General features: G+C 32.1%; 1 protein-coding gene across 1 annotated transcript in view; it reads left to right on the top strand.

The window, feature by feature from the left end:
- EYS (eyes shut homolog) overlaps positions 1-27,278 on the top strand; it is a 1,451,515-nt gene that overhangs the window by 354,424 nt on the left and 1,069,813 nt on the right. The window contains 1 exon segment of the mRNA XM_045543805.1: positions 19,134-19,247. Within this exon segment, the coding sequence (XP_045399761.1) occupies positions 19,134-19,247 (114 nt within the window).

The following is a 27,278-nucleotide window of genomic DNA, read 5'->3' as shown; positions in this document are numbered from 1 at the left end:
AGATTAATAATCCAGGCTCACCTAGAACACATGCATCAACACACTAACACACAGATGAGAACCTATGACCAAGCTCTCCTTTGCTGATGGGTGTCACTAAAGAAAATAGCAAGGAAGTCAAAATATTTGTAAGAGAGCAGTTTCTTGGAATAAAAGAAAAAAGGTTAAAAAGTGTCTGGGGGCCAAAGTAAAAGTGTAATGGGAGAAACTGAGAATGGGCAACAAGGGTAGATGATGGAGGTCACGAATAATTAAATGACTAACAACGTGTCAGCAGAAGGTTTGTATTTATTATTTGAGAAATAGAACAGTATGATGGTGAGGGCCATGGGAGGGTTTGATGTGGACTGGATTTCCTTAACATTCTACTCTATTGGAAGACAGAACGCTGAGGAAATGAGAGATGCACTCATTTCAAGGGTGGTCTAAATGCATGTTGGCATTAACCAAGATTACGGAGTTAGGATTAAAAAAGATCTCAGGCAATAAAGTCTTTAGTATAAGAAGAAAAGTTTCTAAGAGTAGGAGAAACACAGTGAAAGTGTAGGATGAGAGTGTTATCATTTATAATTAGTCTTAACAATACAATGAGTTTTGCAAGAATAGGGACTAATGGCCAGGAAATAACAGTGTGAAGTGTGACCTGAGAATATTAAACCTAGCTTCATACCCCGAACTTCCTAGCATGTGGTGAAATTAACAGTCACTTCTTTATGAAGCATATGCCTTAACTGGAACTGTGATTAAAGTATTAGTTGACTCTATGGTAATTTTAAAATATGTAAATAACATAAGATATTAAAAGCATTAATAACAGGCAGCAAAATATTTTTTAAAAAACCTGGTAAATTTAGGAGGAAAGAGTCTTCTGTCTGCCATGGTACTCTTGTATTATCCTGTTGATGTGTGGATAGTTTCATGCCATGGTGGATATGATCTGGCATAGGAATATTATAATGATGCCACTCTTCAGAAATCTCTTTACTACTCTCAGTAGTCAATCACTTTTGCTAGTTAATAAGTATGTATATTACATTTTCCCCATTCAAATTATTAATGTAGTTTCCCTCTCTTGTCTAGACCCTGACTAATACACTCATTGATTTCTAGTTGTCACAGTATTTCATGCATTCTAAAGCACACTTTATGCTTTTCTTCACATCTTGTCATTTCTAAAACCAGAGAGCCAACAATTAATCGTATATTTATCAAATGTGTTCAATATGATATCAATTCTATTTCATTGTATATGATGAGGCGTTTTTCTGCTTTAATCTCTTTCCTAGACTCCAATTTTTAGGGACCAAAGAAGCATAATTATTTAATTATGTCCAGATATTAAAAAAAAATCCTTCCTTGAGTCTAGACATATATATTTTAAATCTTGATTTTAAAAAATGACTTGCTGGGGGACTTTAGGTTCGTATAGAAATTGAAATTTACAACCTAATTCTCCACATATTTCTCTTTATCCCTTTTAGGGTATAGTTAACTTTCTCTCTTTCTGATTGTCTACTTTCCTTTCTTCACTCTGATCTGACAGACACAGGTCATTAAGGTTAGTGTAATAGAAGTAGATATCTTAATTCTTGGAAATATATTGCCATTTTCTTCCTAATAAGGCCATTTTCATAAACTAATTTCAAGTAGAATTAGGAAATAGACTATGAATTTCTTTATTCTGTCCTTTCAGAAATAAGAATTCTACACGCTAAATATGGCTTATCACATTTAGATGACCAGTCCCATTTGATATTCTTCCATAGTTAAGCAGATATTTCATAGCCCATCTCCCAATTGTTGCATGCACAGTATTTCATTAGTATCCTCACAGTGCAATGTGTAACTATATGTGAATGAATAAATACTTTGACTGCAGTGAGATTAGTATACGATTAGCAAGTGTCTACTAAGAAAGGAACTGATTTGAAAACATAAAATCTAACCAATTTAGATAGCTTCCCCGATGAATTCAAGCTTGAACCAATTTGTACTCAGTCTTTTGAATGTGTTGTAATTTTGACTAAAAACTGAGACAAGATTATTTCTGTAAATCTAATATCTCCTTTCTGAAGCACTCTCTGATATAAAGTCTGCTGTACCATGAAATAGGTCTGTTGTACTTTTCCTTTCAACTCTGATGACATGCCTAATAAACTCCCACTTCATTATACAGAAAAAAGTATCATTTCTGAGACTGAGCATTATAGGAAAATAGGTTTCCATATTGTTATTCCATCTGATAGACTATTAGGAAATCTGCAAGTGTATAATTACTAGGAGTCATCTTGTTATTACCAATTGTTCATAACCTGAAAATAGGTTCAAAATTGTTAAAAGTACAATCAAGAGATAATTTTTAACATTTATTTGACTCAGCTCTAAGAAACTTAACATACTTTCACCAACTTAATTTTATCAATTTGAATAACAGTAGCAATGTTTGGACAGTGACAAGTAGTAAATTTTAGTTAAGAAATTGAACTTATCTTATTAACCATCCATTTATGAGGAGTTTTTGTAGGATCAATAATAAAAAGACTTGGAACTAACTGAAACTCAGATTCAGTGCATTTGAAAATGCCATGCCATCAACAAGCAACATGTTCTTAGATTCTTTGTTTTTCTGGTTGCCATTGAATTAATTAAACCGAGATATTCGAACAAAAACTAAAGATAGTCCTTATGTTTATTTTGCAGTAATGCCCTTAAATTTTATGTCTCTATAAATACTCCAAAGAGCCAATGCAGTTGACACTTACTGGAGAGATCTTTATAGAAATGACCCTAGAAAAGAAGGTGGGAAGAGTGGGGATTGAAAACTAAAATGTGACATATTCTTCTATGTCTTGTCAAAAATAGAAGTTTATAAGGCCAGTTGCTCGTTCTAAAAGTTCCCTAGACATGTGTGGTAATAACGTAAAAAGGAATCACTATAAATCTGATTTTGTGTCTTCTCATTTAAAAGTTGTTGCTTTCCCAGACAAATGACTTTTAAGTAAGTAGATTCTGTGATTTGATTTTCAAGACTGGGAAAAAAAAAAAGTTTAATCAGCATAAACCAATTAGCAGCTTAGAATTTGGGAAGTAAATATTTCTAGTCAACAAAATGTTATCATAGTTATGAGAAAAATTTCAGTTTATAAGAGTCCTTGTGATGATTTTATTGTGTCATGCCAAATTTTTATACATGCCTATTAGTTTCCACCTTCTCTATAAACTCATGCTCCCCATCATGTTATTGAATGAATACCTGCAAGCTCAGCATGTCTAGACTCTTGGTCAAAAAGAAATAGGCCCAGGGACTTCCAAGCAGCTTATTCACATGGAGAATCCAGTCTTAAATCAGCGTGCTGCTTCCATGGCTAGTATCTGGGTTTGCAGTGGAGTCTGTTTGTGGATATTAAGATGAAGCAGTTGACTTTCTGTTAAACTCTTCATGTACGGACTATTGAGTCCCTTTGACTGAGATCTCAGGTATTGGCTTTCCAGCTTTCAGTACAAGGCCTGAGTACACCATTTTTCCAGTTCATGTACAGAGATCTATAACTGTTCCAGACTTTACTGTGGAGGGAATAGAGGGAAAATCTATTTCTGATATCACAGAAACATAGACTATGCTTAGATTTATTGAGTCTGTGAGGGTTTGAACTAAGAAATAATTGTCAGTCTGCAGTTGCTGCAAAGAGAAGAAAAAAAGAAAAAAAAGAAAAAAGAAAAAAACTAGTGCTCATTCTCTGCCTGAGTTTGAACTGAAGTATAAATAATGCTGTATCCGTCCAACAGAGAACCAAAATATCAAATTAATTAATGATAATGTCTAGTAGGATATAGCTTAGTGTGAAATCCAAACAGGCATATCTGGTCTGCAGATCAGAATACTTAGGTTGTTATCTCTTACCAGTGCCAGTGGCAAAGGCAAGAGGCAGTGATTAACTCTCTTGACAACTGCACTTTTGAAAGATTAGCTCTACTGTAAACTAAGAACTTTGAACCAAGGGCTATTTCTCACCATCCAGGTAACAAACACACCGTGCCATTTGTGGGAAGAAGTAATGGGAGTGGCAAAAGGCTAAGAGTTTTAAGACAAAGTTATCTAAATGGAAACTAAGCATGGAAGAGAAGAGACATTTCCTTTAACTTTAGGTTTCTACTTCATTTAAGTACATTACTGGTGGAAGTATTGACTTTCTCCCAGAAGGCTTGAATCAGGGCTCTTGGTCATTAACTCTGACCCGGGATGTAAGTGAAAAAACTACTGCCCCGACTTGATTTGTAATTATAGGACCTTTTTCTCCTTTTCTGGCTAGAGTCTACATTTTAATTTCCGCACAGAAATAGTACTGACTGCCCTAATATTTTCTTTTCTGCTTAAGAAATCACACATACCATGCTACACAGTGATATTTTTGTTTATAATAAGTTTAGTTACATTTTAAAATTACTGCTGACCATTCACAAACCAAAATATACATAAGAAAGAATTTGATATTGATCAAACAAATTCAGCAGAAGAAACAGTAACTTCAGTCTCTATATTAATAATTAATGACCAGATTTAACAATGCTGTCATTAATAAGCATTGCTAAAGATTTAAAGCCATTTATATATAATTTCATAAAAATTCTAAAATATATAAATTATTATAATTCTAAATTCTTCTTTGTTTTATACATTACCACCTGGTTATATTTCTGTGTAATCTTTATATACCATTAAAGGACTCTGCCTTTCAGGAATTCACTAATTAACTTAAAATATCTAATGTGGTCCGACCTTGTACCAGACACTGTTTTGCTGATGGGGAAACAATTAATGACAGAACAAAGGTCTTTGCTTTATGAAGCCAATGTTCCATTGGAAGGAAAACCAAATAAATAAAAATAGCAAATGCACACATATCTGTGTGTGTCTAATGATAAGTTCTATAAAATAGGGTGACTTGGAAGAATGACTGGATAGTAACCATAAACCTCTTTTGAGAAGTTTCCATTTACACCAAAATCTGAATAAGAAGGAACTATCCAGAAAAAAAGAGCTTTTCAGAGGTAAGGGGCTGCTAATGCAAGACACTCAGGTAAAAGTATTTGGTGTGTTAGCAATCTAGAGAAGTCCATTATGGCTGCAAAATAAGTGAGGAAGAAAGTAGTAGCATGAGCTGTGAGCTTAAAAGTTGTCAGAGGCCATATCGTATAAGGCAAAGAGTTTGGATTCTATGTGAAGCACTACCAGAAGCCATCATACTGGATTTATATACCCTAATTATATTATTATTGTTTTAAATCACTCGATGTGACGTGGGCTGTAATAGATGAGGGTGAAAGCAATAAAAGCAGTGAAAAGAACTCTTGGGGAAGGGATAATTATGCCAGACTAGAATATTAGTAATGGGAATAGAGATAAATAGACAGATTTGGGATATTTTCATAGGTAAAGTTGCCAGGATTTGCTGATAATTCAGCAAGGGTAAAGAAGAAAAAGAATACTTCTTAAGTTTTGTAATTTATCATAGCTAATAAGAAAAAATAAAAGTAGAGCTTACAGTTTTGTTTGCCCAGGTTGAATTTGATTTGCCTGATAGATATCCAAGTGGTGTTGCCAACTAATAATTAATTAGGCATTCAAGCCTACAGTTCCAGTCAGGACTGAAGAAAGTTTGATTTGGGAGCTTTTATAAAGTAGAGGTCATGATATGGTTGATATTTCTATAAATCAGTTGATGGTTTCAATTATGTGACTTAGGTATTAGGTAGAAAAATATATTTTTGAATGAAAGAATAAACTAAAATAAAATCAATAACCAATGGACAGAAGAGAATTTCAGTATTTAGGGCAAACCACAAAAGAATAAGGAGTAAAAACTTGACACAGAGTGAAGAAAGCATAGAATGTTTGAGATACTATGTATGAAGCAGAGTTCTGGTCATTTGAATGCTTTTTGGTCAGTGGATCATTCCTACATTATGGTTCCTGTGAGGAAAAACCTGTCACTGTGTGATTTTAGTTCAGACAATGCAAGCACTTGAAGAAATATGAGGAAGTAAATATCATCAAGAAACAGATTAAAAACCAGTTAAGGCCAGGTATGGTGGCTCATACCTGTAATCCTAGCATTTTGGGACGCCAAGGCAGGAGAATCACTTGAGGCCAGGAATTTGAGACCAGCCTGAACAATATAGTGAGACCCAATCTCTACAAAAAATAAAAAAATTTAGCCAGGCTTGGTGGTGCATGCCTGTAGTCCCAGCTATTTGGGAGGCTGAAGCAGGAGAATCACTTGAGTCCAGGACTTTGAGGTTTCAGTGAGCTGTGATGACACCACTGCACTCTAGCCCTGTCTCTTAAAAAAAAAACAAAAAAAAACAGGAAAATAAAAACATGTAAGTATGTTTGTTTTAGGCATAATTGAAAGACAGACTTAGAAATATATTAGTAAGAAAAGTTAAGGTTATTAAAAATATCTAAAATTTATTTTAAGATAAGGTAGATAATGTGTCAATCTAGGTTCATCAATTGTCACAAATGTACCCACTCTGGTGGGAGGCATTGGTTACAAGGGAGACTATGCATGCATGTGGGCAGGAGCTGTATGGGAAATCTCTGTACCTTCTGCTCAATATTGCTGTGAACATAAAACTGCTCTAAAAAATAAAGTCTATTTAAAAATATTACGAGATGTAAAATGCTTGATTATTTAATTTGTCTATCCAGAAACTCAGAAACCGAAAAGATGCATGAATGCTATTTTATTGAATGTATTCAAACTACTTATACTTAATAATTTATTTGTCAAACAAGTAAAGATTTCACTACAGTTCACTGAATCAAATTGAAATCTCATTTAAATTCAACCTACATTTTGGCAATAAAAGCTCTAAAATCATATACATGTACACCTTAAATGCAGCCTATTGTTGCCAAATCATGTGGAACATAATCTGAAATTGAAAAGAGTCAATCACAAATTCTGTTTCTGGCAATCTTTATGATATTCATTATATCACTTGGAATTTTAGTGTTTTGTTAATGATTTGTCCTAAAGAGGACTGAAAATGATTACCTGTCCTTTACAGATACAATATCATTGCCATTTACGTGCAGTCACTGTTCGTTTTTAATTCATTTAAGAAATATTTCTTGAGAACCAATATGTCACAATAACTATTCTAAGTGCCATGGATACTACAATAATGATTTTTTTTCTTTTTATACATATACTTTTTCAGGGGTAAAAAAAATAATATATATATATATTTACATATATATATATATATAAAGCAACTGACTGCAGGGGAAAGTATAAACACTACATAAGTTTGAAATGACTATCTGTGCCTGGAAAGACTTGGCGGAGGCGACCTCAGGTGATCTTTGATCAAAGCTTTAAAAGGAACCAGGTATTCCCAGGCAAAAATCACAGGCATTTAAAAAGTTGCACTTGCTTAGAGCAGACGGTGCACCGAAAAGGGGCAAGAGAAGAGAGAAAAGACCAGGCAGGTAGGCCAAGTGCAGGTCTTGATGTTCTCTTAGAATATGCTGTGAGCTTTCTGCATCATCCTCTAAGTCAGTACTTTTCCAGCTAGAGCCCTATACCTAGGGTATTAATGTAAGGCTTAGTGAAAATCACAAGAGTGATTGAAGCATCATCTTGGACTGTCAAGTTTCCATACAGGTTTATATGTATTGTGGTATGGAATGAAATATATATTAGCAAGAATAAAAAAGCGTGTAAAATTCAAGATATGCATGAATTTTAAAATTAAAGTGTCAAATTTTAAAAACAAAACCTAAAACAAATAAATGCTTTACTTGTGGGTATTTTATCAAACCATACTGGTGTCTGATACCATAAATTCTCTATCCTCATTAGTTACAGACTGCTTTAATAAATGGTTGGGAAATACAGATGAGGGGTACAAAGCAACTGAAGGCTGAAATTGTTATATATTTCATCAGATTTGTCTTTTAGAAACACAAGCTGGTGGCACTGTAGCATTCAGTTTGAGTAGGGGAAACTGGGATCAGAGAACTGAGAAACATTTAAGAACAGCAACCTAGATGGGGACATGGTGATTGATTTCACTGAGTGCAAGAATGTGACCCATGTTTCTCAGACTTCCCCAGAAATTCAGAAGAGTATCATATTAAGAATATATATATAAATTTCATTATATTCTTTCACTCTTTGGGAACTCGAGGACGGTAGGGATCTTTACAAATTGTCTTATCAGTCGCAAGACAGCCTTAAGGTTTCCTTAGCTTGATTAAACTTTAGACAGGTGTCTTTCTGCTTCTAGGTCCCTGATTGACTTCTCACTCCAATCCTTTACAGAATCCAGATGGCCTAAACACAGAGGTCCCTCGCTTCCCTTATCTGAGAGCATTTACTTCAGAAACTTGTCATTAAATCCTTCTTCTGCCCCTTTGAGGTCTAAATCTTTTTTAAAAACCTTTTGTCAGTTTTGCAGCCTAAGATTATCTTTCTCAAGGACCTGGGAGCCATTTTCTGAAATGCAGTCCTCAAGGGAAATAACACCCATATCTACCAGTCTCTGTGGAGCATAGGAGACTAACTTTGGTTGGCACCTTGATCCAAGGTGTGAAACTGGCTCCTGTCTTGAAGATTGAAAAAGTTTACTTTTCCTTTGGATAATCCCAAACAACAAACACATGTGGCAGATGAGCTCCCTCACCCCAGTTCTTAAAAACACTCTCAACATTGCTACAAGAAGCCAAGCTCATGCTGAGTTCTGGCCTCTCTCCTCCCTTGCGAAAGCCTTGAATAAAGTCTTTCATCGTGATTGTTTAACTTTTTTTTTCTGATAAAGTTTTCCCTTTGACAATAGGCTTCTAATTTTTCACAAAATTACATCATCTTTTATTGAACACTTGTGTAAACTCAATTGTTTGCTAAAGCATGGGGCTTTTATTTACAGTGAAAGCAACACACTAGCTCTCCCAGTATTTATTAGTCAGTGTAATGTAAAACTATTTCCAGTCAATAGTTATCAAAAATTTTTTTAACAAAAAAAAAATCTTGGGGAGAATCTAAATTAACCTATTCCTCAGATATCCCATGAGCCACTTCTAAATGTATAGTTAAGGAAAAAAGATACTAAATCACTATAGAATTCTATTTGAACATTGGTGTGTATGAAAACAGATTATATTGATGGAAACATTAATAAATGCCTATATGAAATTCACCTTGTATCATCTGCAAGGATGTCTTAGAAAAATTACCCACATCATCTCTATGAGGGCTCTCTAGTGACATTTCTTTCTGGCCATCATGCTTTCCTTCTTTACTGCCTACTAGAAATATTAGGGCCACATTATTGGCCCAACTAAAGAGATAGGTCTTTTAAGGTATGACATTTTTATCAATTTTCTTGAGTTCATTTTACAAATCCACTAATTTTTTTTTTTATTTGGTCTTTAGTTTCAACTTTGTGTTCTAATTCATCTGTTCTCAAATCTTCTTCAGGACAAGGCCTGGCTGGTACACACAGAGGGTAGGGTAGATAGCTGAACAGATTGCCAGTTGGTTTGGTGTGATTATAGGAAGTCTCCAGGACTGGTTTGCTTTGGAACTTCTGTCTGTGGTTAAGATGATCCTTGGTAAGACTCCTTTACTGAGATTTTTATAGATCCAAGATCCTTAGCAGGAGACATCACAATAGCCAGCATGTTGATGGCAAGATGAAGCCAGAACAGATGAGGGAAAAGTTACATATCATTTTCTAACCAATGAAATTATTCTATGTTAATGAATAACCAGAAATATATGGAGTGATTCAATGGAGTGAGAGATCACATTAAAATGAAGAATAAAGAATAAAAAATCCAACAGCAGATTTCTTGGGTTTGAATTACGTGTCTGGCACATACCAAATTAGAGACATAACAAGTTATATAATAAAACCTCTGTTCATCTAAATTCCATATTTTTAAAATTGAAATAAGAATAGCACATGCCTTATAAGGTTGTGATAGGGATTATAGAAGTGAGTAGATGTAAAGATAGTAAGCACTGTGTAATCGTGACCTAGCTTGTTTGACCTAGAGATATATAAATATACTAAAATGGGTCATTTTAGAGAATCTTACTTTAAGTTTTTCTCTGAAAACCCCTTGTATCAAATTAAGAGCAAAAGAGATTCACAGAAACAATAAAATATTTTTTTACAGTTAAGGGAAGCATCTTTTTTTCATAAGATGGAAATCATGCCCTGACCTGGCATACAAGCTATTATATTCATAACTAAATTGAATAGAAATGCCACCTTCAGGCTCTCCAACAGTTAGGTGATATATATATTTTAAAAAATTATTAGAGATTGATAAGGATATTTCACAATTCATCAGATTTTAACTTTTTCCTAAGGGAGTTCATTTTTTCTACTTTTATTTATTTCTCTCTTGTTAAATTCATATTTTTGCTGCTATATGAATCATTATTTTTATGGAAAGCAGCTACTATAGAAAAATGTCTCTGACCAGGAACAGTGACTCATGCCTGTAATCCTAGTACTTTGGAAGGCCAAGGCAGGATGATTGCTTGAGTCCAGGAGTATGAGACCAACATGGGCGACATAGTTAGACCCCATCTCTAAAAAAAAAAAAAAAAAAAATTAGCTGGGTGTCATGGCACATACCTGGAATCCCAGCTACTTGAAAGGCAGAAGACAAAGGATCCCTGTAGCCCAGGAGCTTGAGGTAACTGTCAGCTGTGATCAGGCCACTGCACTCCAGGTTGGGTGACAGGAGCAAGACCCCGTCTCTAAAAAAAAATAAAAAGAAAACAAAAACACTTTATTCAAGTATTCAAGTAGAGGTATTTGTTATAAATTAACCCAAGAACATAATGAAATAAGGTTTATAAAATTAAATATAAAATCTATTTTGTATAATCGAATAGTTTAATGAAATGTAATCAAATACAGGTAAATATATTTTACAGAAAGCCTTATATATGGCATAATAGAAAATTGAGGTTTAAAATTGAGGTTTAAATGTAACTTCTTTGTGTTTTTGATTATAAAATTGAGAACCATAAATCCTAGTTTATGTAATGATAGTCACAGAACTAGTCATTTTCATGAATTTCAAACTAACTTTGTATACTTGTGCATTTTAAAACAATATTTAATGAAAGATGAAATATTTTCAAAAGATATTGAAACTGTTGTAATATTTTAAACAGTTAAAAGAAATAAATTAAGTATTGAACATGGTAAATAAAAATCAAAAGAACCTCTAGTAAAAAGCAACAGATTCCCAGACCAGTTCTTCTTACCTTCAAATCTGTGGAAGGAGACATATATTTTTAAATAGTTTCTCATTTTATTTCTTCTGTAACTGCTTTGATTTGCTCATACATCTATCTGGAATTCTGAAATATGATTACAGATGTTATTTTTTGGCTCTCCATTGTGAAATATGAATCTTTTGCTCACTAATTACCCAATCTACTTCCCTACCCAAAATTCTCTCAGTAGTTTATGTTATTATTTTTAATTCTTATGTTGACTACGTTAACTTAAATAATACATTAAGCTTATATTTCTCAATCAAATCCAACTAATCTACCTTGGCTTTTATAAAAATTAAGAATATTAGTGACATTACGATTGTAACTACCTTACTCCCAATTAAACCTTTCCACCTACCAAATTCTATCACCTATATTCTGTGTTTACTGCATTACATTCAAATATATTTGAATTTTACTACATTACATTCAAATACATTAAGTATAATTAAGTGTTCTGTGCTTTGTTTAAAAGTTGAGTTTAATGCATGAGAGCAAGTGCCCAAAGAATAAAAAAACAAAAAAAAAATAAATAAATAAAAGTTGAGTTTAAAAGTTGCGAATCAGTCATGCACATTTACATTATATGTAAATATTCTTCACTGCAGAAATGAAGCTAGAATTATATTACTTTTTCAGTTTCCTATTTTGCAGCCTAAGTCCATTTAAAGGACAAGATTTCTAGATTCAAGGCCAAATAGTTTCATTCATTTTATTTTATTTCATTTTATTTTATTTTATTTTATTATTTTATTTTATTTTACTTTACTTTACTTTTTACTTTACTTTACTTTATTTTATTTTATTTATTTTATTTATTTATTTTATTTTATTTTATTTTATTTTTTTGAGACAGAGTCTTGCTTTGTTGCCTGGACTAGAGTGAGTGCCGTGGCGTCAGCCTAGCTCACAGCAACTTCAAACTCCTGGGCTTAAGCGATCCTCCTGCCTCAGCCTCCAGAGTAGCTGGGACTACAGGCATGCGCCACCATGCCTAGCTAATTTTTTCTATATATATTTTTAGTTGGCCAGATAATTTCTTTCTATTTTTAGTAGAGACGGGGTCTCTCTCTTGCTCAGGCTGATCTCAAACTCCTGACCTCGAGCAATCCACCCACCTCGGCCTCCCAGAGTGCTAGGATTACAGGCATGAGGCACCGTGCCCGGCCTTCATTCATTTTATATTGAATCAATTGTTCAAATCAAGTTTGCTTTATATTTGGGCCAAGGCCTTATTTGTACATTTTAAAAGTTTCTGCCCAACTTTCTCATTTGCATCTTAATTAATCATTAATAAATATTCTTAATTATTAATAAATTATTAATCTAACTGTAATCAATAATCTGTGATAACTATAAATAATTATTTCTTAATTTCTCTTTAAATTACAAATATACTCATGTCCACTTTATATTTGGAATGGATCCCTAAAACTGTCCTTGAAAAAACAATTTCTTTGGTGTTCATTGATTTGAGTTTCTAATTTGAACAATGATGTGTCTCAGGTGTTATCATGGGATATCTTGTCACTGCATTTCTGAATTAAATAAACAGTTTGATATAACACTTCTATTTTTTATTTATCTCCCTGATTTTTCTGGTACATATCATAAAGTAACTTCTTGAAAATGTTTGAGAGGAAGTGATGTTTTTATTGTTTTCATACTCAATGTAATTTTTTCTCTCTAGAACCATTTAAATATTATTTTGTATTCTTGACATTCTGAAATTTTATACTAATGCAACTAGGTTTAAATATTTTATTAAATCACATATTAGGCTCCTAACAACTCATGTCTCTTATAAGGTATAGTAAGATTCTTTATCAATTAGGATAAGTTTCTTTTGTTCATTTCTCCTGCTTCTCTGTAATTCCTTTTAAGGATGGAGCACTGAATGAATTGATCTTATATGTAACTTCATTTTTCTTTCAAACTTTCCTTCACTGTTGTTTTGTAATGCATTGTCAGAGATTTTTCTACTCTATTCCTTTACTCTTATAATGGATTTTATTGTAACAATTATTCTGCTAATACTGTATCTGTTGTACTTTTTAATTATTTCCTTTACATTACATATCATCTTATTCTTGTTTTGTGGGTGTGATATTTCTCTATACTTCCCTGAGGAAAATGATTATAGTTTTTTTTTTAAGCTTCTTTATTGCCAGTGAATTTTCCTAAGAATTTGAATGAATACTTGTTCTGTTTCTAGGACTTCACCATGAAGTTCACTCCATTTCCATTGCCTCTCAGCTTTGTTTATGTTTCATCTGTTAACTTACTCATACCAATTTTCATCAAACTGAAGTTTGTCAAACATACAGTCTGCTCTAGACACCCTCTCTCCATCAATCTCTTTTATCTTGAAGATTCGGTCCTTTTTAAATTCCTTACTGACACTTTATAAGACTTTCCAAAAGGTGGAAAGATAAATATTTACATTAGGTATGCAATAACGAGTCATTACTTCTAATGTGTAATTAAATTATTTTAAATGCTTTTAAAAGAAGAAAATAAGATATTTCTATAATTATAAAGAAAATAGTAAATTACTATGCAATGAATATATATAAAATTAATAAAAATAAAAGATTAATGTACATATATACATATATAAATTGAAAAATTTTAGTCAAAATATCTTAGAGTTGTTATAAAATATATTTACCCAAATATATAAGATATATATTTATAAATATGTAAGAATTTAAATTTTAAATTTTTATTCAGATTTGGCATATGTAGAAAAACATTTTTCTAATTATTTTGGGATTGTATAGCTTTGTTGTCTTTAATACAATAGATAAACAATTACTCTTTTCAGAAAATAAACTGGTTAAATTGGATATGAAGTAATCATTATTTTATCTTAATGACATTTACTTTGTATAACATAAACATGTCCATATGATGGCTTTATTTTCCTTATTTGTCTTCAAATAATATTTATGCCCTGTCACCTTGCTAAAATATTTTTAAAGTAAATTATAGATATGACTCCTGATAAAGACATGACAATGACAGACAAAAATTATAGTGAATAGATTTACATATAAATAAGTTTTCTCTGCAAATAAAATTTGCTGGTATATTCATCTCTAAATTTTCAGACATAGAACAAGTAATCTCAAACCCTAAATTTTGCACCTGAAGAGAGTTCAATAAATGATTATCAAATATATGAATTATTATATGACTGAAAATAATAAAAGTTTAAGTAGAGAAAGACTTATTTTTGTAAGACATTGAATTTGAGGTAACATTATGATTAGGATTAAATTTAAAATAGGCATTAGGACTTGAGTAAAAAGTCAGAACTTGTGCCGTGTATGTAGAAATCTTTTTTATAGAAGTATAAGAAACCCTGAATGCAAAGGGAGAAAAAAATGGGATACATAATTAAAGTTTGGGGAAATCTAAGATGATAGATGGGCAATAAAGAGAAAAATAAGTTAATGAAGATAAAAATGGAGACCTAAAAACATAGTTTAAATCCAGCTTCATGTTATGTAAAAGAGGTTAATGATTTAGCAACAAAGTGAACTTTAGAGGATTATTTAGTGTTCCAATTGGTGTCAGTAGGCCCTAGGTATCAGATGTAATTTCTGTTGTTCTGTCTTCAAATTTATTGATTCTTTCTTCTGATATTTCATATCTGCTATTGAACCCAGTCAGTACACTTTTCATTTCACTTATTTAGATTTTCTATTATAGAATTACCTTTTAATTCTTCATTTTATTTTATTTTTGGGGGGTTTATTACAACCTTTATGGAAAAATAATATGGAGATACCTCAAAGCACTAGAAGTAAAACTACCATTTGATCCAGCAATCCCACTACTGGGTATTCGCTCAAAGGAAAAAAAGACATTCTATAAAAAAGACATCTGCACTCAAATTTTTATAGCAGCACAATTCACAATAGCAAAGATGTGGAAACAACCCAAGTGCCCATCAACACATAAGTGGATTAATAAAATGTGGTATATGTATATCATGAAGTACTACTATTCAATCATAAAAAATGATGAACTAACACCTCTTGTATTATCCTGGCTGGATTTGGAGCCCATTCTTCTAAGTGAAGTAACTTAAGAATAGATAAACAAGCACTACATTTACTCACCATTAAATTGGTACTAATTGATCAACACTTACATGCACATATGGAAGTAACATTCATTGGGTGTGGGGCAGGTGGGAGGAGGGAGGAGGAGACGGGTAAATTCACATCTAATGGGTGTGGTGCATGCTGTCTGGGGGATAGGCAGGCTTGTAGCTCTGACTTGGGTGGTGCAAAGGCAATTTATGTGATCAAAGTGCTTGTAACCCCATAATATTCTGGAAAAAAATGATTACAGTATGTCAAAATGTATACTGAGATAAAAAAGTGTTTACATAGAAATGTATAATTTTCAGTGCTTATATTAGAAAGAAATACCTAAATTCAATACTCTAAGTTTGAACCTCAAGAAGCTTGAAAAATAAAAGCAATTCAAATCCAAAGTAAGTGAAAGAGGGAAACAACAAACACCAGATTAGAAATCAGTAAAGTAGTAAACAGAAAATAATAGTTGGTTCTTTTGAAAAGACCAGCAAACCTGATATAATTTTAGCTAGACTTACTAAAAAACAGAGAGAGGACACACGTTATCAAAAGCAGGAATGAAAGAGGAAACATCTTACAGCAGCACTAGAGAAATTTTAAAATGTCGTAAGCGAATATTATGATGATTTGTGCCAACAAATTAGACTGCGTAGAAGGAATATAAAAATTCCTAAAAGGACATAAGTTACAAAAATTTGAGAACAAATAACAGAAATTGAATTATAATTAAATAATTACCCACAAGAAAAGCAAGGGCTCATATAGCTATACTCGTATGTTTTATCAAATATTTAAAGAGAAAATAATGTCAACCCTACACAGACTCTTTCCATAAAGGAAGAGAGATGGAACATTTTCCATTTAATTCTATGAAACCACTATTACCTAGAAAGCAAAGCCAGGCAAAGACATCACAACAAATTAATTAATTCAATAAACTGATATTTCTACTTCAAAGGGTGGTAGATATAACACTCTCTGTCCCTTAAAGTAGAGGAATATGGAATATAAGTTAAACTTAATGATTTATTAACATTAATAATATTTACCACAAATATTTGAAAATTCTTTTTAGTTTTTCCTTATTGCTTCATCTGTAAAATTGAAATGTAAATATTTAATAACAGTGAGAAAAATAAATTGTAATACATACCAATAGAAATATACTGATGGAAATATACTCAGGTTGATTTAATGAGAAATTGATTTATTAATAATTTACAGATTATTAAAACAATGTTACCTATAGAAGTCTCTAGAATCAGATTTGAAAAACTGATATAAACAAGGGAGACGAGGCAGCAGATGAGAACATACCAGATATTAAGTCACACTAATAGTGGGGGAAGGATGCCTCTGACAATAGATAACATCATGGCAGTTCTGTCATGGAGACCCTCAAAAATTGGTATGGTTGCCCTCATACTCTCACCTGCAGGAAAAAAATTAATTCTACTCTATCTACCAGCTTCGTTTCAAATTCTACAGTGGGACCATCAAATTAACCAACTTTTGACTGCATACCCTCATTTTGGAGTACCTGAGACTAGGAAAGAAAATAACTTGTATTTTTACCTTCTGTATTGGAAGGTGGTCTTTACCATTAAGCAAAGAGTCAGTAAGTAGATAATTCTCCATATATAAAAGGGAGTTCAGATGATGAGTAATGCAATTAAACAAAAGATAAATTCCACTATGTGTTCTTTCCTTAAGCAATTGCTAAAAACATATCACTGTTTTTTTCTTAAGTAATGTCTAAAATAATTTGTGAATATGAGAAGTAATTTAGTTTACATTAATTGAATGAAACAGGAGCTGAGAGCTGCTTTTTTTTAATGAATTTTGGATAATACCCAATGTGTATAACATACAATTTTTGAAAGAAAAGGCATCAAGGAAAATTAATTTTGTTAACACTATAAAGTCTTGTATAAAAATGTGTTTTAAGGAAACAGTGAAAATTTTGAACTTTCCTTGGTTCCCCAAGGTAAGAGTAAAGCCGCTATTGTCACATCAAAATAAAAGCCAAAAGAATAAACATCTACCTCATAGCATTAGGCAATGTGTTGATTTTTTGCAGGTAATTGATAATTTCATGTGCTGAAAATCATATTAGACTTAGTTGAATGATACATCAGTGACACATTAATGAAGTGAATTGTTTGCTTTTTCTAAGTAATAACTGTGAGATTGAGGTAGATGAATGTCTAAGTGATCTCTGTACAAATGGTGGTGCTTGTGTTGCTCTTCATAGCACCTATAGCAGCCTATGTCAGAATAGATTTCAAGGCACGCATGTATGCTGACCAAAACTATGATCACTGAAGGTTAATTTAGATGAAAGCAACTCTTTATTTTTAGAAGATACAATTAATCTCATGGACATGCATATTAATTTTTTCCAGGAGAATATTTGAATATGTAAATTGTGCTTAGATTATTTTATTGTATATTTACATTGTCAAAGAAATAGATATATTTAGTGTACAATGCACGTTTTTGCTCTTGTAAATGAACCAGGGTTTGTAATTGTGCCATTTGTTTCTCACAAAGTTGAGCCCTAGGGAAAATGACCAAATAAATATATTTAAGTTTTAGAAAGTATTCATTCACTCACATAATTATTTTTAATTTTTACTTTGTTCTTTAGCTTAACTTGATGTTCTAATATCAGATTTTCATGGAATTGTTCATACTTCATTTTGTTGATGATAATAGTAACATTTTCTATTTAGTTAACTATGCTCGTTCCTGTTTAGATTCACATTATGTATTTTTTCTTCTGCCCAGATTCATGTCACTGTTTTAGAGAATTTATTTTAAGAATAAAAGGAATATTTCCATTCACATAATTTGTGAATAATTTGCATTAGGTCAATGTCAATTTTTCTATACTTGTTACAAATTGGTAAGAAAATTAGCTGTCATAAGTCATAAGAATCAATTCAGTGTCAGTTTAGGCAATATTTTTCAACTCTTAGGAAATTAACAAACAATCTAAGTTTTGTAATATGAAAGGTCAGCTTTAGCAACACAAGTTGTAGGTCAAGCATGAATGGAAAATCTGAACTGTAGAACTAGTTAAAAAGAAAATGCTAAAACTATATAGTTAATGGACTTTTCTATTTTATTTTCTTTTCATATAGGCTTACTTTGTGAAATTAATAGAAAAACATGTGATTCATCATGCTGGCTCCATTAACACTATATCTTCAGAGCTCCCGGGTAGATTCAAATGTGTCTGTCTCCTTGGTTTTATTGGGAAACAGCATTTAACAACTGTGCCTTCTAAAGAACATTTAGCCCTTGGGGACATACATCAGGATGTTATTGATTCACCAGTATTTTCTTTCTGTTTGTTTTATATTTCCCTTAGCCTAACATTTGATTTGCATCTCAATAACCTGAAACATCTACACCATTTCTACGCTCCCAAGCAGAAGATAAAATTAGTTCACATCTAAGCAGACTTAGAATGCCTACAAACTCAGAGGAGATTAGTCTGCATTTAGTAACTCTAAAGTTATTGCAGTTTGTAGGTGAAATAAATGGGTTCGGACACAAATATATGTGGCACTCTTATCTGATGAATTTAGTTTGATATATCATCCTAAGTAGAGTAAAAGGCTTTGGCAAAGCTAAGAATTGTAACCTGGCACTCGCTTGCCTTATTAAAACTTAACATCTTTTTTATTATTTTTCAAAGGTACAAGATGTGAACCAGACACAGATGAGTGTGTTTCCCATCCTTGCAAGAATGGAGCCACCTGCATTGACCAACCTGGTAATTACTTCTGCCAATGTGTGCCTCCATTTGAAGGTAACGAACATCCGAGGGAGAAGGAAGAGCAAACATAATTAACTTTAAAAAGCATTTCTGTCTCTTATTGAACTCATTTCAGTCTTCCAACAACATTATTAGTCCTTCATTTTCTTAAAGTCAGCTTCTAAAGTGATCAACCAATTATCCCTTAGGCAGAGACCAGAGTGAAATGAGCTTTGTTTATATATACACTAAAACAGTTGAGTTTCTTATTTTTCTATTAGAAAGGTCACCAATGAAACACAGTGATACAATGAAAAGCAAGTAAAGAACATATTACCAACTTACCATATTTAAAATATTTTTTCCGTATTATTTAATTTCTCATGAAATTGTCAAGGTTTTCTCTTTTTTGTTTCTAAACTAGTCATTTATTTTTTAATGTAGCTAGATTTAGCTCAACATATGATAAGCCATTAATAGTACTTTTTATTTGATCTCAACTTTGACAATAATTCTTTGGATTCAGTTAAGAAATTGTATTTTTTTTTCCCAAAAGCTATTAATAAATAAACCCATGCTTTGCCTTGGTTTCATATATAAGTATACATGAATTATTTGTGCAAGCAAGCTGGTGTATAGAAAGTCATTGGATACTTCCAGGAACTTTGGTATCTTTTTCTAAGCCATGAAATTTGAAAACTGTTCAACCAAATTTAATTGATTTAGATATTTTTAAATATTATACATATTTACCTTAGAAAGTATCTTCTTATAATTACTTATCAAAAAAATATGATTGCATGCCCCACTTTAAGTATTTCATAGCCATTTGAATTTATTAAGGTATAGTTTATTATGTGTTAAAGAAGATAAGAATGTACCTACCTCCTTGAATTGAATGTAGATTAAATGAGAAATGTTATATAAATTCTACATTGTCTGCCCAAAATTAATAATCAAGTGTTTAATTGTAATTTCAAATAATTTTCTAACATATATGTATTCTTCATATAATAGGCAATGTTTTATCACATTTGGATAGGTAAAATGTCAATACACATTTACATAATTGTGCATTTTTAAAGATATGTAAGGAATGGTCTAAGTAATCCTGATAAATAAAATATTAGACTTCATTTTAATAATGACAAAGTTCTTCCAGTGCCTAGATCTTAGTCTCTCATAATATTCTTCAATCAAAAAAAAATCAGGGCTCCTTGTAGATCTAGTTGATTCTGGGACTATGTACCAGAATGTACCATGAAGATTCTTGTAACACCAGAAAGTAAGAAAATACTCAAAAAGCCAAACGTGAGAACATGTCAAAGAGAGCCAACTGAAGGAGCTCCCAATGACTAAAGCTAGAACAATCTGAGCAACCGAATAAAGTATTGATTGTTACCCAAAATATAAAATAAATATCTATGTGTCTATTCTGCTAAAAATTCTGCACATCATCTGTACAGAATAATTCCAAATAATTTATGGAAATACTTGGCTCCTAAGGAGGTAGAACATAACTCCCCATCCCTTAAATTGGGGCAGCACATAGCTACTGTCTTCCAGTGAGTACTGCATGAAAACGAGGGGCATGGAGGGTAGAGTAACTTTACAGTGGAGAAATGTGACAATGTGATAATTACTACTTCAGCCAAGTGATCAAGGTTAACATCAACAGTAATAAGTCATGTTAATAATAAATCCTTTTTATATGAAGTGATGAGAAATGCACTTTAATCTCTGTGGGCCTCCTCCTAAAAATGCATTATCCCAGTAAAATTATCAGAAAAATCATCAGACAAATCTCATTTGAGGGACATTTTTAAAAAATACTTGGTAAGAATTCCTCAAAATTATCCAGGTCATCAAAAACAAGGAATGTCTGGGAAACTTTCAAAGCCAAGAGAAATCTAAGGAAACGTGGTATCCTGGTTGGGATCTTGGAACAGAAAAATGACATTAGCTTAAAACTAATAAAATATAGATAATTGGTTAATAATAAAACATATCAATATTGGTTCTTTAGTTGTGACAAAGGTACCATAGTAACATAAGATGTTAACATAGAGAAAACTGATTTTAGAGTATACAGGATCTCTCTGTACTATCTTGGCAACTATTCTAAGACTATTCCAAAATAAAAGTTTAATTAAAAATAAACAATTGCAAATAAATTATTTCTGATTCAAATTATTTACATTAAAAGGCAACAGATTATATGAAACATGAATAGTAATGTTAAGTAATCATAAATTTTTTAACCTTTTACACTAAATATTTTAACCTATTAATTATAATGAAGAAAAGAATTCTTTAGTTAGTAGCAATTATTTAGATTTGTACAACACATTAAAATGTTGTCTAGAATTTCACATAAATAAAACAAGCAAAAAGCAAAAACAAAGTTAAGATGTTATAAAATACATGTGTCTAATAATGTATATTTTCTGGTAATTGTGTTAAAAGGAAATTTATACTATAGATACACTATCCTTTGTAAAAACACATTCCTGACAATTTCTAATTCAGTTTATATTTTTATACACCTTTCAGCTAGAAAATTGTCTTGTACAACAGAACCTAGCTACCAGTTCATCTTTTTCTTTTGCTCCTGGGCACAGGCTTAATTATCTTACATATAGATGATACTATGTAAGTGAATTCTGATCAATAGAAAATGAATAGAAGTTTTTAGGTTTCAGTCTGGTCCATAAAAATATCTCACACAATCTTCCACTCCCTCTTTTCTTCTCCATTCTTGTTGGAAGGGAGATGCCTGCAAATCTAGAGAAAAGCCAGAAGATGGAAGATTGGTCCCTTAATTCTTATTTAAAAAGATATGCGTGGACCAGGAACACCCCCCACTGTACTGAATAAGGAAAAAAACAAATGAATTTTTTTTTACTATGTTAAACCACTGAGATTAAGGTGGTTTTCTCTTTAGAGTAACTAGTATTATTTACCCTAAGAATTACCTTTTGATTAGCTGGGCATTGTGGCGCATGCCTGTAGTCCCAGCTACTCGGGAGGCTGAGGCAGGAGGATGGCTTGAGCCCGGGAGTTTGAGGTTGCTGTGAGCTGGGCTGATGCCATGGCACTCACTCTAGCCAGGCAACAGAGCGAGACTCTGTCTCAAAAAAAAAAAAAAAAAAGAATTACCTTTTGTTTGCTAATAGGAAAGACTTCCTTGACTGTCTTGTTAGAATTCATTTTTAATATGCCATAAATACAGATATTTTTTGAAAAAAGTATATGTACAATCCAGTTATGGATTCAGTTTCCATGAAAAAGGTGCAAATAATGTCCTTTATGAAAATTTAGTAATTCTTTGGTTGTTTTTTTTTCCTCTTTTTTTTTTTATTTCAGCTTATTATGGGGGAACAAAAGTTCAGGTTATATATATTGCCCATGTCCCGCCCATCCCCCTGAGTCAGAGCTTCAAGCATGTCCATTCCTCAGACAGTGCGCCTGGCACTCACCATGTAGTTATACCTCCATCCCCTCCCCCCACCCCCCACCTCCCCGAGTCAGCAACTTCAAGCATGACCATTCCCCAGATGGTCTGCAAGGCACTCATCATGTAGGCATACACCATCCCCTCCCCCCACCCCCCACCTCAGTCTGATATCCAATCGGTATCATTCCCAAATGTGCATTTAGGTGATGATCAGGGAAACCAATTTTCTGGTGAGTACATGTGATGCTTGTTTTTCCATTCTTGGGATACTTCACTTAATATAATGGGTTCCAACTCTCTCCAGGAGAACCAAAGAGATGTCATATCACCGTTATTTCTTATAGCTGAGTAATACTCCATGGTATACATATACTACAATTTACTAATCCATTCGTGAATTGATGGGCATTTGGGTTGTTTTTGATTAAATTTGTTCTGAGCCTGTTAGCAATTTCACAATCTTTTTCCAAAAATAAAAATAAAAGGAATATACATAAAAAATAAAATTTCAGCACAAACGCATTAAAATTATTACAATTAAATTAGTGGATATTAGTTGAATAAGTAATCTGATGAAGTTCTTATTTGGAATTGTGTAGAAATGAGTTGTTAGCAAACTGAAACTGTGTTCCAAAAGAGAAAATCTAGGTTCTTCTCTGCTTTATACTTCTCACAAAATCACTACATTCATTCATTTATGTGTTGTGGATGGCTATTTCCGCCATAACTACAGAATATATATTCTGTGTGCTTGCAAACCCTGATGAGTTACTATCTGGCCCTCCGTAGAAAACATTTGCTGACCTCTGGTGTAGAAAATCCTCAAACAAGGACCTTTTTTAAAGCTAGTTGTGGCTTTCTGTTGATATAATCTATGTTGTACCTAGTAGGTCTTTATTGATACTAACACGTATTTTCATAAAGTGATGTACATCATCTTCCTTTTTACAAGAAATAGATGGATCTACAACATTGTACTAAAGTCATAATTTTTCCATTTTGAGTAAAATTTATGCCAGAAAAATAATACGTAAATTTATAAATGTATGCATTTATGAATTTGTTTTTGAAAATCTAAAGAACATGTACAGTCACTGTTTACTAAATATGTGAATTTGGACTATATGGTGCTTTGATTATTTTTGTTTGTTTGTTTGTTTGTTTGTTTGTTTTGCAGCTTTGAGCATTTTGCACAGTGTTTTCTTGACCAAGTGGGTCAAGACTGAGCCGTTTTATTTACATTTTCCCTACATTGAAAGCTACTCAGGTTAAGCACTGCAAAAACCTGGGAGGTGTTATGCCCTAGTTCAAACATTTTGCCATTTGTAGAGGTTACGTTTCATTGCTAGTTATAACTTATTAAAACACATATTAGAGAAAGGAACTTATCCAAAGAGTGGATTGTGATTATATAGTTGATTTATAAAGAAAATAGAAAATAATTAGAAAAATTTTTGTGTAATTACTTCTGTAGAACTGAATAATGCAGTGTTTTTATGCGTGTTAGTTTCTAGTACTATAATTACAATCCTCCACAAATAGCATAGCTTTCACACACGATGTTATTAATGCTATACATCGTTTTTGAAATCTATAGGATCTTTTTGCTTCTTTTTTAAAAAGAACAAGTAAATACAGAAAATAAATCCTTTAATATAATCCTTTATCTGTAATGTGTTCATCCACTGCAGTTAACAAGTGGTTAGTTTTGATTTAATCTGGGCTCCCTTCCCAATTCTAAATTTACAAACTTAACCTAGCAAATAAACCTCAAATATGCATTTGCTTCAGAAGGCAGCAGGTTATTATTTTGTTTTCTATTTACTATAAACTGAACTTTTCTTCAGAAATGAACATAAACTTTTAATGTGTATAAATAGGTTTTCAACTTTCCCTGAAATAGTTTATTATTGTGATTTACCTAAAGAAAATTTCATGCTATTTGTATAAGAAAGCAAGATATGGACTGCATGTATGTCCTTCATGTTTGGATACCATGATTCTCTCTTTTTGATTAAAACAATATATATGGAAGTCATTCCCAATGAACACTGTTGTCACGAACCTATTTTCATGGTCAATCTTTGCTTTCTGAGGTACCCTTTATTAAAATTCTCTATTGCCAACATTGACAAAAATTAATTGTAGTATTAATTTGTATTGCTAAGCAAAATGTGCTAAACAGGATTTTTTATGTTTTCATGTGTGGAATAAATGGGAATAAATAATACCTCAAAGTATAAAATTTCTTTCTGTATATGAAATGAAAAGAATATTATTAAGCACATATGCACATGCACACACACAAATACACAAACACACCTGGGATTAAACATACTTACTCATCTTTTCCCCCAAAATAAATGGAATTGTGTACATGGAGATGTTTTACAAATGCTAGTTATTACTATTTGCTCAAAAATATGATCAGTGCTAACCAGTAATGCAGTCCTTAACCAACTGATTATATTAAATTCTAAAATTAATGTCCATGAAATATAATGGAAATAATGTAGAAGATGACCACCTGTAGTTCAAATTATCCTGACAGAATTGAGCCAGTGAATTGAGCCCTTCTTACCAGTGAAATACTTAAGGAGGCAAAGTCTATTTCAGAAGTTGGACGGTTTTCTTTTTTTTTCTATATGCCACTCAGAAAATAGACACTAGCTTGTCCCAGAGCACAGAGACCTTATAAAATAAGAACTTGAAAGAAACAGCACTTCATATTAATACAGTTCTTTAAATAGGGTTCCAAAGCACACTTTACAAGGCCTGTACTGAATAGGAAATCGTCAACATCCTTGCTGCAGAAGTTGGACAGTTTTCTTAGTGGGCGGAGAAAACCACAGCACTCAAATTGCCTATTACATCAGTGATACTTCGATCTATATAAAGTTAATGCTAGCCTCTACAGAAATGTGTGATTCAACTCTCTAATTCCATGAATTCATCTTTTTTAGATTCCACATAGAAGTGAGATCATGTGGTATGTGTCTTTTTGTGCCTGGCTTAATATGTCTTCCAGGTTCATCCAAGGGAAGATGTTGGTCAAAGGATACAAAATTTCAGTTAGACAGGAGAAATAAAGGCAAAATCCATTTTACAACGTGGTGATTATAGTTAAAAACAATGTATTATATACTTCAAAATTACCAAGAGAATGGATTTTAAGTGTTCTCACCATAAAAAAATGATAAATATGTGAGGTAATGCATATGTTAACTTGATTTAGCCATTTCACAATGTATACATATATCAAAATATGTTATGCACTATAAATATAGTTTATATTTTGTCAATTAAAACAAAGTACAAATTCAAACATAAATTCAAAATTTTAAGGGTACATTTACTGGTAACTAAAGTCTTGATGACTTTATAATTCATAAAATAAAACATTTGCATATTGAATTTCATTAAATGAGTCCTGGGAGAAAACAATGTTGCATACATTATTGTTAAGGCAATGGTCTTTGTAGTTCTATCATGTATTGGTGCTGAGAAATAAGTTGTTACACTTTTATTCTAAAATATAAAAGTTTTCAGTACCTAATACAAAAAAGATAGGGCTTTGATATAAATTATTGTTTGATGCTCAAGAATAAGTACTTAAATTAATAAGAATGTCATTTTGATAAAGCTACGTACGGACAAGTAAAATGAAAATATTGTTTGAGCGAATGTCTTATCTGCTAGAGCTTTAATGACAAGTGTCTCTAAATGTGTAGCAATTAAGATAAAAAAGCTGAAATGGTAATTAGCCATTAAACATGTTTGCAAAAGGAAGTAAACAAAAAAGAAAGAAAACTCAGCAAAATAAAAACGCTTAAATGTGTTGAAAGCCAGAATAATAATGCTGTTTTCTGGATAGGACACTCTGTTATAGGACCTTGTAATTAGAAAGCAGATTTAAATATATATTTTTAAGTGCTTGTGAAGTGAAAAAGACTAGAGTACAGATAATGTAGCAATTAGTTTTTCAGGCCTTCACAGGCCATGTCTCAGTCATTCTTGTGTTGAGCTACAATGGGAAGCTACAGATGCTGTAATTAAATGCTCCAGTCTAGTCAATATACAGCTATGCTAAACATCCTTGGAGTACAAAATATTTTGGCTGGACTATACGAGCAATCATCTCTAATGTTTTGAAAATGTCTTAAAGTCAATTACAGATCAATTTACTAAATTTTTTAAGTTGAAAATCACAGAGAAGGATTGGTTTGCCATGAATTCATAATAATCTGACTGCTTTGCAAAATTAGAAAGGGATAACACACTATTGTTTTCTAAATTCTTACCTTTCTTAATTTTCAGTACACTACTTGCCCTTAAATTTTGGTATTATTCAGTATCCTGTCCTCAACTTTTTACCTTTTCACTATATATGCTTTTCAGGCTGATCAAATCTATTCAAATGTGTCAACTACCTATTTCCCAGCATGTGGAAAATGGTCTTTTCCTTTCAAATTGAAAGAAGTATAAGTTGATGATTTCTAAATTGTCATGCATATCTTAGTACTATGAATGTTCCAGGAATAAATTTAAAGTAAAATAAAATAGGAAGCAGAGGCAAAAGAAATCATGGGAACTCAAAGAGCTTGAAGATTTTCAATTTAGCTAAAAAT

The sequence above is a fragment of the Lemur catta genome, chromosome 2, assembly GCF_020740605.2.
Source record: "Lemur catta isolate mLemCat1 chromosome 2, mLemCat1.pri, whole genome shotgun sequence".
Lineage (NCBI taxonomy): Eukaryota > Metazoa > Chordata > Mammalia > Primates > Lemuridae > Lemur > Lemur catta.
The sequence above is the reverse complement of the archived record's forward strand: the minus strand, read 5'-3'. Positions and strand labels throughout refer to the sequence as shown.